We start from the raw sequence: 14,313 nt of genomic DNA on the forward strand, positions 1-14,313 counted from the left end.
TATAATGGAAATGCAAGCAGTGAAGGTGTCAGCTCTGCCACTGAATTAAGGAGGTGACTTAATTTTTCTAGGTCTGTTTTATCTAAAATTAGGTGCTGAACTAGATATCTTTAAGATAATTTGAAATGATATAATTTCTGCTATGAAAACAAATTGTCACTATTATCCTTTGAATGTCTATCATGTTGGTCTTTTTATAATTGACTATTCAATGGAATACATACCAATTACAGATGTGAAACCAATGTTGTCCACAAGGTGTCAGGTTTTGATACATAAGAATCCTTTGAGAAAAGTTCATCATTAACATTTTATTTACTTATAATGTCATTTAGTCAAAAGCATAAAACTTGGCCAAAATTATTAGGCCACATAATTTTTTTAAAATATTGGGACAAGATTTGGGTGCAAGTCAAACACCCTCAAGAAAATAAATTCATAAAGGTTAAAAGCTGCATGGGGGGAGAGGATGATGGAAGGGGACCACTTATGAAGTTTTAGTTTTCACCACTTTGTACTTAAAATGTGTCCCCCTTTAAAAATGTTACCTCCTAAGCAGAATATGCAAGGTTTATGAGGTGCAGGTAAGCCATTTTCCTTTTAAAATTAGTGCTATCCTTTCCTTGAAATACATTTTCCTTAAATTAAAAAGTATTAGAATTTTTGAGGATTCAAAAAGTCTGTGCCAGTACTCAAATGACAATATGTAAGAAATAGAGGTAATTCCTTAAGACCTTCCCCCAAACTTCATGAGCTGAGTTGATAAGACTAGATCAGAGGTTTTGAAACTTTTTGATGTTAGAACTCCTTTACACTTGTAAAAAAATTACTGAGGACTCTCCATCCCTAAGAGCTTTTTGTTTGTGAGGGTTATTTATTAATATTTACCATATTAGAAATCAAAGCATCTTGTTGAAAACTATCCTTATATGTAACTGGAAAATAATAACATACTGAACTATTTAAAAAAAAAGAAATCAAAGCATCTTAGTATTATTATGAAAATAATTTTGACCTCATGGACTCCCTGAGAAAAGGTCTTAAGGAACTCTAGGGATCCCCAAACTGTACTTTGAGAACCATTAGACTGGATGATTCCTAAGGCTAATTCCAGCTTTAAATTGCTTTTGGAGAGTTTTGAACTTTGTTTCTATCAAAAATTACAAATTCCATGGCCTAACTAAGAAACAAATATCAATCACTGGTAGGTTCACAGTCATAACTGGACATCTTAAAGAACCCTTAAACTTTTTAAAACATGGATATACCTTAAGCAAAAGAATTAGTCAGGGGTTGGGTTGCATATTATTTGGAAAGCAGAAGAATCTGCAGCTCTTATCATCAGTGAACAAGTAACTATATAATTTGAGAACTATGGGCAGCTAGGTGGTGCAGTGGATAGAGCACCGGCCCTGGATTCAGGAGGGCTTGAGTTCAAATCCAACCTCAGACACTTAACACTTACTAGCTATGTGACCCTGGGCAAGTCACTTAACCCCAACTGCCTCACCAAAACCCCCCAAAACAAAAACAAAACATTAGACTGGCCACTTGGTGAGAACTAATGGTGGAGTTGATGCTGTTTTGACTTGAGATACAGTTCTTAGCACCAAGCATGACAGCTAAATCTTAAATAATTAAGAAATTTTACTGAGTACCTACTATGCTTAACAGGGTGACAGCAAGCGAAGAGGGTAAGTCCTGTACGTAAGACATAGAGTAACTGGCCATTAAATTTATTGATTTGTGGCATCATGAACAAAACTGGTGAATGAGAAAGTATGTTATGCCCCAAATTTAATGAAAGACAATTAAAAAAAAGTACATAATAACAAAGAAAAAGGAGGGCATTACAAAATATAAAACAGATAATTCCAATTACATAAAATTAAAAAGTTTTGCACAAACAAAACCAATGCAAGCAAAATTAAAAGGAAAGTAGAAAACGGGGGGGGGAATTTTGCAACAAGTATCTGAAAAAGGCTTCATTTCTCAAACACAGAGAGAACTGAGTCAAATTTATAAAAATACGAGTCACTCCTCAATTCATAAATGGTTAAAAGATATGAAGTGTCAGTTTTCAGACAAAGAAATCAAAGTTATCTATAGTCATAAGAAAAAATGCTCTAAATCATTAGTGACTAGAGAAATGCAAATTAAAACAATTCTGACCACCTCACACCCATCAGATTGGCCAATATTACAAAAAAGAAAAATAATGGAAGCTGGAAAACCTGGACACTAATGTATTGCTAGTAGAGCTGTGAAATGATCCAACCATTGTAGAGAGCAATTTGGGTTCTATGCCCAAAGGACTATAAAACTATATCCTTTGATCTAGCAATACCACTGCTGGGTCTATATTCCAAAGACATCATTTAAAAAAGGGCAAAAGGACATATTTGAACAGAAATAATTATAGCAACCCTTTTTGGGGTGGTTAAGAATTAGAAATCCCCAACAACTGGAGAATGGTTAAACAAGATATGGTCTATGGTTGTGATGAAAATATTATTGTGCTATAAGAAATGACAAGTAAGCAGATTTCAGAAAAACCTGGAAAGACATGAACTGATTCAAAGTGAAGTGAGTAGAACTAGGAAAACATTCACAGTAACAGCAATATTGTTTGAGGAAGAATTGTGAATGACTTAGTCATTCTCAGCAATACAATGGTCCAAGACAATGGCAAAGGACTAAATGATGAAGCTGACTACCAGCCTCCCCTCCAGAGAAAGAACGGATATTGTTTGAATATAGACTGAAGCCTCCTATTTTTCACTTTCTTTCATTCTCTTTCATTCATTCTAGTCTTTTTATACAAAATGACTAATAAGGAAAATGTTTTACATGATTGCACATGTATAGCCTATATCTGGTTGCTTACTGTCTTAGGGAATTTGGAACTCAAAACTTAAAAAAAGTTTAAAAATTGTTTTGACATGTACCTGGGAAGAAAAAATATATTAAAAATAATAACCAATAAGCATATAATGTCATAATTTTGTGGAACAGATCAAATGGAGAAATAATGTGAAACTAGGTGGTGTAAGTGGATAGTGCCCAGCCTGGAATCTGGAAGATGAGTTAAAATCCAATCTCTGACACTAGCCGTGTGACCGTGGGTGAGTCATTTAACTTTTGCTTTGTCTCAGTTTCCTCATCTGTAAAATAAGGGTAATAGTAACATATTTCCCAGGGTTATTGTGAGGATCATATGAGATAATAATTGTAAAGCACTTAGCACAGTGCCTGGCATATAATAAAAGGTTATATAAATTCTATTGTTGTGTTATAATCCTCAAGGCAGGTTTCATAGAGAAACTAGGTCTTGAACAGGATGTGAAACTTCCCTCAATGAGGCCTTCTCATGGTAGAATATGCTCCTCCTGGGCTCCCTTCTCTCATTGATGGTTTTTTTTGGGGGGTGGGGGGAATGGTTCTTTCATTTTGGGCAGGAGTTGAAGACAATCAACCTTCCTTTCCCTCCTAACAATGTTTCTGATTCCCCAGACTCCAGGAAGCCCCTTCTCCTTTGCCCCCTCCCACTTTTCAGCTCACTTTTTCCTAGTCTTCCACAATTAGAATGTAAATTCCTTGAAGCCAGGGACTGTTTTTTTTTTTTTTAACTTGTATTTATAACCCCAGCACTCAGTACCTAGCACATAGCAAGCATTTTATAAATGCTTCGTGCACTACCGTGTTACTAGAAATAAGGTGGGCAGAGAACACGTTATAGTTAAACTTTTTTTCTTTTTTTGGTCATTAAACCTCAAATTTCGAGAAAAGGTGGCAATATAGTGGATATCCCAGCCAGGGCCACAAGACTGTTGTGCCTGGGGGTAATTGCCACTTTATTAGATGTTCAAACAGGGACAAGTCACAAGAAGGCTATTTAGATGGAGGGGCTGCTGATGAGCATTGATAAAGGGAGAATCCATCTTGGGAGGTACCCCCTTTGAGGATTTGTTTCCATTCAGAGAGGAGGGAGTCAGCTCTAACCTTCTGATGGTAAAATTTTCAGTGTGGGCATTTGCACTGCCAAAATCTGAAGTCATACAAATTGGGGCTTGATTTATGTTTATGGTTTATTGGGGCTTGATTGTTTATGTTTGTGGTATCTGTCAATTTGTTTGTGTAGGCATAATTGTTAATGAGGTTAAACAGATTAAACTTAAAAGTGTGTGAATGTACATTACTCTCCCCTCCCAAAGCAAAGTTGTTAAACATTTTTACCAGCACACCCCTGTATTGTTCTATGAACACATTACCAGACTGTACCTGCTGACTGTGGGATAATTAATAATAATTTCTAATTATATTAATGAGCCAAACAAATTAATATAACAATAGTAATATCATTTAATAAAATTTTTAAATAACATCATTCATATTATTTGTTAATACTATTAACAATAAATATTAATAAATGGGGCATCTAGGTGACACAGTAGAGTGGCAGTCCTGGAGTTAGGAAGATCTAGCCTCAGACACTTAGTAGCTGGGTGACCCTGGGCAAGTCACTTTACTCTGTATGCCTCAGTTTCCTCAACTGTAAAATGAGCTGAAGAAGGAAATTGCAACTACTCCACTATCTTTACCACGAAAACCCCAAATGGTGCCACGATGAGTTGGACATGACTGAACAGCAAACATAATATTAATAGAATTATAAGTAATAAAAAAATAAAAACAACTGACATTTCTCTTAGGAGTTAATGTTTGCCAAATGTTGTTTTGCACCCATTATCTCACTCGAGCCTCACAGGGCTCCCCCAGAGGGTCAGTGCCAGCCCTCGGACACTGCCTTCCTCCTACACCAGTCCTCGAATACGAAGCTGGTCCACTCCTTACTGGACCGCGCCCTTCGCTACTGAGGTCACTGTGTAGGTTATGAATCAGACAGGAGGAGATGAGGGGCCCGCCGGCCTCGACCACCCAAAGGACCCAGGCTCGAGGGATTAGCCTCACAAGTTCGTGACCGCTCGGGGAAGCCAAGGAAGGCGAGCTGTGGCCTCTAAGTCTGGGACGACAAAAAACAAACAAACAAACAAATAACCAACTCAGCCTTCCTACCTTCCCGAGCAGTACAGGCCCCACCGGAGAGACACTGATCCATAGGAGCGACCTGCGGCGCTAGCAACCGACGGCTCACTTAGCAACGACCGGCGCCTAGATATGACGTCCATCACGTAGCACCGCCTCCAGGCACACGACAAGGAAGGGGGAGGTGGCAAGGGGCGGGATTAAGCGCTTTCGTCGTGGGTCTTTTGGTTGCTATTGGATGTAGAGTAAATGGTCCTAGTCCTCCTCCAATGGGAGTGGGGCCGCCTCCGGGGGGCGGTATCTAAGGGGGTGGGGCGAGCGATCCCCAGTTAAGGCAGCTGAGCAGGGTAGAGGTTGGAAGTTCCTGAGAGTAAGCGTCCCACGTGCAGGTGAGGTGACAGGCTGCGGCACTGAGTGTTGGCCGCAAGCGGATCGGTCGCGCGTGGTCCCTGGTGAATTCAGAGGCTAGGGTCCTAGGGCAGGAGAAGGGGCTTTGGTCCGACTTGAGGGGCTCTGGGCATCGCCCACGTGGGTGTATGAGGGGTGCTCGTTAAGTGTGGCGTGGAGGGGACCGGGACGGACTCTTGGGCTGTGCCACAGTGGCGAGGGGCCTGCGGTTTGTGGCAGTGTAATGCCATTCAAGAGGATGCAACAAGTATTCATTAGATGCATACTGTGTGCAGACTGCAGCTTTCTCCTCTGTAAACAGTAGGTTTGCAGAACCATTGCGGACCCCTCAGAAGCATAGTTTGAAAAAGCACGCATCCGGGCTTTCTTTTTGTTTTGATAGTGGTCTTGGTACTTAAATTCAACGAGTCTTGAGCGCCTGTTATGGGCCAGGCACTATATAGCATTTCTCATTTCAAATAACTTGTACCCATTATTTAATTTAATTCCCAGATCGTCCTGAAGAAAAGTAAGTGCTGCAGATGTTTAAGATGCAGTCAGGCACAATCATCCTTTTCGAGTAGCCTTTCCCGATTCCTCTGACTGCTAGTGCCTTTCTACCCAAATTATCTTGTTTTTGTGTTTGTATATATGCATATAGATAGATGTGTGTATTTATATTTATGTTGTTTATATTTTTATACGGACTTGTTTCCCCCCATTAGAAGGTAAACTTTCATTTTTTTCTACTTGCATCCCGGATGGTTAGCACAGTACACAGCACACTTCATATATACTTGTTGTCTGATTGATATAATACCCTTTCTCCATTTCATATATATATAATACATATACATATATATGTTATTATTATGTATCATAATTTATGTACTATATACCCTATTATGTGCCAGAAATTGTACTATTCATTGGACTACACACACACACACACACACACACACAAAGACAAGAGAGAGTATAATGCCTGGCACATTATAGACTTAGATATACTTGTTGAGTGATTGATATGATACCCCTTTTACACTATATATGTGTGTGTATATGTATGTATATGATTATGTCTATGTGTATATGTCTATGTATTTGTATAGTACAGTGCCTTTTACTTGTTCAGTTAATCCTCTACTTCAGGGAAGGAAAGGGGTACATTTTTTCAACTGTTTTCCAAGGCCAAGCTTGGTTATTAGAATAAATGACACAGCTTCCAGTTTTATTTACTGGTTGTTGTTTTTTTGTTTGTTTTTTTACTGTATAACCCCCATGGGTTTTCTTTTTTGATTTCACTTGTGGGCTGTTCAGAGGAAGCCATGTGACTGGACTCACTACAGATTTTGGTTATTTCATCTCAACTGAGCTCTGATTACATCAAGGTCTTCTTCTTACTTGTCCCTAATTGAGTCTCTTTTGTACACATCCAAAATAACTCTCCCACAATAGCAAGTGCTTAACACCTTCTTTTCTGTTTTGTTTTGGTTTTGGTGAGGTAATTGGGGTTAAGTGACTTGCCCAGGGTCACACAGCTAGTAAATGTCAAGGGTCTGAGGCTGGATTTGAACTCAGGTCCTCCTGAATCCAGGGCCGGTGCTCTATCCTCTGTGCCACCTAGCTGCGCCCAACACCTTCTTTTCTTACACCATCCTCCGAATGACTTCTGACTTAAGTAAAAAAAAACAACCAACCTCCCCAAAACAAAAACCAAACTAAAAAACTGGCTTTGTCCAAAATGAGCAATCTCAAACATCACTTCTGTTGACACCTCTTCAGCATTCTTTGCAGTTCATAATCCTCTTCTCCTAGATGTTCTCTCTTCTGTGAGTTTTCACAACACTGGTCTTTCTTGGTTTCCCTTCTATCAATCGGCCTATTCCTTCTCTTTCTCTTTCTAGGTTATCATCCATATCACTGCATCTCTCCCCCCAGACCCCAGACTCTGTCCTGGATCCTTTTTCTCTGCACTCTCTGTGATCTGCTCCCATTTGTCATCTCTATGTAGATGACTACAATGTATAGGTATACATGTATTTCTATGTGTATTTATGTATGCATACATACATACATACACACATACCTCTCTTTCTCTCTCTCTCGCTCTCTCTCTCTCTTTCTCTCTCACCTGAACTCTAGGCCTACGTCACTTATAGACCTTGAGACCTCAGACTTAATATATCCTAAATCATTATTTTTCCTCCAAATCTACCCTTCTTCTGAACTTCTTTTCTGCTATTGAGGATACCATTCTCATTCCACCACCCCCCTCGACCCCCCTTCCCATTCACAACCTTAAAGTCATCTTTTGACCTCTCATTCTCCCTTAAAGCACATAGTCCATTGTTTGCCAAGGTTTGTCTATTTCACTTCCAGTGAATGTCTGGCAGTTGACCACTTTTCTCTACTTACACAGCCACCACTGTAGTTCAAAGTCTCATCTCCTCTTACCGGAATAACTGCAATAGCTTCAGTCATTAAGCATTTATTAAGCCCCTAACATATACCTGGAATGATGCCAAGTGGAAAGGATACAAAGAAAGGCAAAAATCCAGTCCCATCTTTCAAAAGCTCACATTTCAATGGGGAGAAACAACATACCAACAAATATGTATAAATGAGATGTAGACAGTGTGAATGGGAGATAATCTTAGAGGGAGGGCACTAGCAGTGGAAGGGACACTTGAAAGGTCCCACAGGGTGGGATTTGAGCTGAGTCTTGAAGGAAGCCAGGGAAGCCGCAATGATTGTTTTTCCACTTCTCCAATATACATGTTTTTTAAATGCATAATTTTTTTTCTGTCTCAGGATGCCAGAGCAAAAGAAGAAAAAGTCTGAAGTGACAGAGAAAAAGAAAAGGAAATTGAAGAAGCTAGTGGCAAGTGAGGAGCCCCTCGAACAGAAGCCCCTGAAGAAAAAGAAAATGAGTACAAAGGTATGAGTGGAGAACAGCACCTTGTACTTGCAGGTTGTTTGGGCCAGCTGTTTATTATTCCTGGTTCTGCACCAGATCTGGTTGGCTTTATTTTCCTGTCTCTTAAAACTTTTTGTATATAGTCAGAGTCTGACCAAAAAGTAAATTTGGTCAAAGAGCCAAAGGAAAGGAAAGTCAGAATTGTGGTGAACACTTATAACTCATACCACTGATTTATACTTGTTCAATATGTGGAAACTGACTGCTTGTCCTGCTGCTGTGACATCTCTATGATCATAACCAGAGTGGGGAGGAGACAGTGAGTTTTGTGATTTCAAAGGCTTGCATCCATAGCCAGGGCAATAACACAGCAGGGCTTGTTGTAACAAGATGGGTTCAAGGCTGCTTCCTAGAAAGCTTTTCAACCCTTCAGCAATGAATGAATTGTAATCACTACAACCAAGGGAATGGAGACAATTGATTTTTTTTTTCTTCCAAAATGTGTGCTCTGGGGATCACAGAATACAGAATAATCGGATTTAGGGCTGGAAGGGACTTTAGAAATCATATAGTTTCTTCTTTGGTACCTGCCTCCTCCAATATCTGTCAAAACAAATGTTTTATTGGCTGGTTTGAATAGAGAAGTAGTTTATCCACAGCATATGTGAATCCCTGGGTTCAAAGGATGACCAAATTAGAAGAAAGTGTTGTGGAAAGGGAATCCGAAAACCCAGAATCTAGTCTTTATTCTGTTATGAAGTAGCTGTGTGACCTTGGCCAAGTTGCCTTCCCCTCATTCATGTGTAAAATGAGGGGACTGGACTAGGTCAGTGGTGACAAACTAAAATAGAAATGTATCCCTGGAAGTGGGATGGGGGCACAGAGGTGGAGTGGGAGAGCTTATTGATTTATAAAACCAGAAATTATCATGATCTGTGTTCTATTGTATTTTTATTTATTTTGTCAAGCATTTTCCAATTACATTTGAATATGATTCGGGTCCTCTTGACGCCTCTGAACTAGATAATCTTTAATTTCCCTTTTAGCTCTATGTTCTTTGATACTGAGTTTGGCAAAATCAGGTTTCTTAATTTCGGCTGTTGTTCTGGGTTTAATTTCTAGTTGGCTTCCCCATCTGACCCGTTGGCAGCAGGTCGAAACTGGTCTCCCAGGAGCCACCTGAAGACCAGGAATTAAATGTTTCTATTTTTGCACTGGAATCCTTCTAGGAAGGTTTTCTTCTCTAGTTCTCCAGCCTCCATTTATTTTCTTATTTTTATTTGATTACACTGCATTTGTGTCTTAGAAATCCAGTGATCTGAAAGCACAAAGGACTTCCCTTTTAAATCCTATGTACCTAACACCTTATTTTTCTTTTCGAATGCACAATCTCTCTTTCCCAATTCCCTCCCCTTCACAGTCTCTAAATTGAAAGTAAGAAAAATGAAATTCCTCTTACATATATATATATGTATGTATATATATATATATATATATATATATAGTCAAATAAAACAAATTCCCACACTGGCCAAGTCAAAAAAGAAAAAGGAAAAAAGGTCTCAATTTGTAACACCTCTCTATCAGGAAGTAGGTAGCATCTCATGCTATTCCCAGTTAGCTTTCACTGAAGCTAGTTATACTGTTCATGTTGCAGCGAGATCTGGTTTCTTTAAAACAGATTTGCATAGGGGTGGCAGAAAGAGAACCCTGGTGTGAATGGTTCTGCCAGGTAACAATCTCTGTGTAACTTTGGGCACTTGAGTCACTTAACCTATAAAATGCAAGAGTTGAGTCAGGTGATCAATCTCTCAGTTTCCTTATGGCTGGAAAGCTATGAGATTATGACTGTCTACCTCACACTCATTCCTCTATAACATTTTTGCCCTTTTTTTTTTTTTTGTGAGGCAATTGGGGTTAAGTGACTTGCCCAGGGTCACACACCTAATAAGTGTTAAGTGTCTGAGGTTGGATTTGAACTCAGGCCCTCCTGACTCCAGGGCCAGTGCCACCTAGCTGCCCCTTTTGCCCTTTCATTAAGAGTAAAGGTCTTACTTACTAGCTGTGTGACCCTGGGCAAGTCACTTAACCCCAATTGCCTCACTAAAAAACAAAAAAAACAAACAAACAAACAAAAAAAAAGAGTAAAGGTCTTTCATCTTTAGTCTCCTCTCCCTCCCCTTCCTTGCAGGCTTGCCATTTAGGTACCCTGCCAAATAATTCTTGCTTAGTGAAGAGCAACATATTTTCAACCCATGTTTATTTTATGATTACTTATGCCCAATCTAACCACCATTACTCTTAAATCCACTTATTTGGGAGTATTTTTTTAGGGGGTTGGAGAAGGGAGGGTAATAGTTGTTAGAAACATTTGGTATCACCCTGCCTCAGCCCAAGATTGTTTATAGCTGTTAACCTATATGGATAGATTGAGACACAACCTTTAAAGATGATTTGGGGAAATCATACTAGGAACATAGGTACAGTTCAAGAGAGTATATTTGCATGGAGGCCATGAGGGGGGAGTGCATTTGGACCGATTTCAATATCATGAAGAAGTTGAAAAAGAAAGTTTTTGTTTCCTGCAGCATGTGGAGATGCCAACTGACCAGAAGGTGTCAGCAACTACTTTCAATCAGAACGGATACTCTATTCTGTTTCCTTTAAGGTGCTCTTTTCCTGAGGGCCAACGTACTAGTTCTTAGATGAAGTTTCTTGTTGATTTTCATTTGGGTAAGGTGATATGACCTGAGAGGAGGACCTGTGGACTTGAAGCATTTTGTTTTTAGTTAGTATTTTTTTAAAAAATCAGGACTAAAAACCACCCTTAAGCAAAACAGGTTCTTCCTTAGGAAGTGGGATTAGGCTTTATTTAGGGAGAGCAGTTCTCATTATCATTTCTGGTTCTCTGGGGAAGTTGTTAAAAGAAACTGATTTCTCCATTAAAATTGTTGTTTAAGAAAAAAAAAATTATAAAGTAAGCTCAAGTATTTTTGAAGGGGATCGGATTTAAGAGGCCTGGAAAGCAGTATTCCCTGTCCACCACATAGGAATGATGTGGAAAATTACTGTAGTGAACTTAGCTAGTTTTGAGTTCAGTTCTGTGATTCACTGATCCCCCAATGTCTTGAAGAACCTTCTAAATCCAGAGTGGACGACACAGGAGATACTGTCCCTTCCCATTGGTCATTGTACTGACTTCCCAGAAATTTAATCATGGAGAAGACTCATCAGGTCATCTAGTCCATTCCCTGGGCACTCATACGGAATTACTTCCCACAGAATGTAGCTCAGAATGTTTTGTTCAAGATTGTTCAAGTGTATCAAGTGATAGAATTTTCTTCCTTTCTCTCTGGGCACTTTGATAGTGTTAGAATTCACACTTTGGGAATGCCACCTTCTTTTCCCTTTGGCTGATGGTTTTGTAAATTTTTTTTCATTCCAAGACTTGGCTTCTACCTCTTTATTGTGTACAACTTTCTACAGGATTCCTCCTTCCTTGTGGGTTTCTCCTTATGAAACCCCTTCAGTCTTCCTTTATCACCCCCCCCCACCCCCCTTCACTTACCAGCTCTCTGTTAAGTTCATCACACAGGCTAAAACAGGGGCTGGTGATTGGTGATGGTGGTGGTAGGGAAGGAAGGGATGATGGCAGGGAAGGAAGGGATGATGGCAGAAGACAGTACATTCATGACATCCCCAAGATAAGAAGAAATTTCCAAACAGTGAGTGATTTCCAGATAGCCTGGCATGTCTGAACTGTACCTTCAGACTTCTGGGTCAGTTATTTCACAAAGTCTTCATTAAAATGTAATACCACTTTTTCCATTCTTTATTCTGACAGACTTAGTCTTTTGGGGGAAATAATTAGAAATCTTGGAACTTTATTTTTCCCTTAAGACATTCAACCTGTAGGTGGCTTTCCCTCTTTATAGGTTGAAATCAACACATTTTCATTTTTTGGAGGAATAAGAGGTTTTTGGTTTTTTTCTTTTAGCAGGATAGCAAGACTAAGGCTAGAAGATTCTTGCCATTGGCTTTAACAAAAAGGCATCTTATTTTTAAAAAAGTTTTATTAATGTCTTTTGTCTTTGGCAGGAAGACTTGAGTTCAAATCTTGCCTTAGCCTCTAACTAGCTGTGTGATCCTGGGCAATTCACTTGATCTATCTTAGCCTTAGTTTCCTTATTTGTAAAATGGATATGATAAAAGCAACTGCTTCACAGGGTTGTTGTGAGGATCAAATGAGGTATCATATGTAAAGTACTTGCAAACTTTAAAGCACTATATAAATGATAGCTATCATTATTATTATTACTACATCATTTCTGGGACCTGCTCATCTCTTTTCCTGCACACTACCCCCCCCCCCAGTAACAAAGAAAAATAAGCAAAATCACTTGGCATACCAACTATAACTAAGGACAGACTACAATCATTGCTTCTACCTTCTTTCCTCTGAATCATCTATAAACCCCTTGAAGTCCAGCTTCTAGTCTCCTTACTCAAGTGAAATTGTATCCAAAGTTATCAGTGACTTTTTATTTGTCAAATCTGATGACTGTTTCTCAATCTTCATACTTCTTGGCCTTTCTGAAACATTTAATACTATGGACCACTCTCTCCTACTAGATATGTGATCCAGGAATTTGCGATGCTGTCCTCTCTGGGTTAGCCACCCACCAGTCTGACCCCTTCTTCTTAGTCTCCTTTGCCAGCTCGTCATCCATATTATGCCCCCTAATTGTTGGTGTTCTTCAAGGTTTCCTTCTTTCTCTCTGAATGCTCTCAGTGACCTCATCTGGTCTGTGATTCCCAAATCTATATCTCCAGCCTTTGTGTCCCTCTTGAGCTCCAATCCTGCATCATGATCCACCATTTGGAAATTTCCAACTAGATGGCCAGTAGGTGTCTTAAACTTAACTGGTCTAAAACAGAGCTCATCATTCAACCCAAACTCCCTCTTCTTCTGAAGTTCCCTATTTCTATTGAGGTCACTCCCATCTTTACAGTCACCTGGATTCTAAACTTTGTCATCTTCTTTTCCTCACTCTCACCCTAAATATTCAGAAAGTTGCCCAAGAATTCTACCACCACAATATCTCTCACATTCTTCATTCATACATTCTAGATCAGGGCTTCCTTATCTATGGTGTGGACTAATACAACAACCTACTTCTTAGCCTCATTAGTTCAAGGCTTTCCTATTCCAATCCATCCTCCACGCTGCTGCCAAAGTGTTTTTCCTCATGCACAAGTCTGACTGTGTCACTTCTCTACTCAGGAAACAGCAGTGGCTTCTTATTACCTCTATTTGGATTTTAAAGCCCCATAAAACCTGGCCCTGCCTATCTTATTACATATTATTGCTGTTCACGCTCTCTGCAGTCCACTTATACTAGCCCTCTTAACATTTCATCATATACTATACTATATTTCCTGTCTCTCCTCCGTTCCAGGTGTTTTTAACCTTTTTTTTTTTTAATGTGTCATGGGTCCCTTTGGTAGTCTGATTAAACCTATGAATCATTTTTTTTCAAATATGTTTTAAAATAATTGAAGTAAATGCTAAATTTCAGTTAGAGGTTAATCAAAATAAGATTCCCCCCCCCATACAAGTTTATTCATTATTTTACCAAAACTAGGGGGAGAAGCTTCCTAGCAGTTCTTCTCAAAAGGAAGTCTATCCCCTTCTAATTTATTTGTTAAAGGTTGAGTAAAAGTTTTAGAAAGCTTCTATTTATTACCTATCTTATCTATTCCACTGTTTAATTATTGCCAAATTGTTTTTGGTGACAGCTGCTTTATAATATAATTTGAGGTCTGAATGTTATCTCCCTTTGTTTTGTATATGTTTTCATTATTTCCTACAAAAGAATTTTGTTATTGTTTTGGCTTGCTTTATAAAACATCCTCTTGGTAATCAGATGGTATTGTGCTTGTTGTTGACTGATTAAATT

At 39.1% G+C, this 14,313-nt stretch overlaps 1 protein-coding gene across 2 annotated transcripts in view; it reads left to right on the top strand.

The window, feature by feature from the left end:
• Positions 1–5,369: 5,369 nt before the first annotated feature.
• The window catches only part of C1H7orf50 (chromosome 1 C7orf50 homolog), a 356,496-nt gene continuing 347,552 nt past the window's right edge, over positions 5,370–14,313 (top strand). For both annotated transcript variants that reach the window (XM_043964182.1, XM_043964188.1), the window contains exons 1-2: positions 5,370–5,435; positions 8,248–8,374. In XM_043964182.1, the coding sequence (XP_043820117.1) occupies positions 8,249–8,374 (126 nt within the window). In that variant the 5' untranslated portion in view covers positions 5,370–5,435; position 8,248. The remainder of the gene's footprint in view (positions 5,436–8,247; positions 8,375–14,313) is intronic.

Source organism: Dromiciops gliroides, chromosome 1 (genome assembly GCF_019393635.1).
Source record: "Dromiciops gliroides isolate mDroGli1 chromosome 1, mDroGli1.pri, whole genome shotgun sequence".
Taxonomy (NCBI): Eukaryota; Metazoa; Chordata; class Mammalia; order Microbiotheria; family Microbiotheriidae; genus Dromiciops; species Dromiciops gliroides.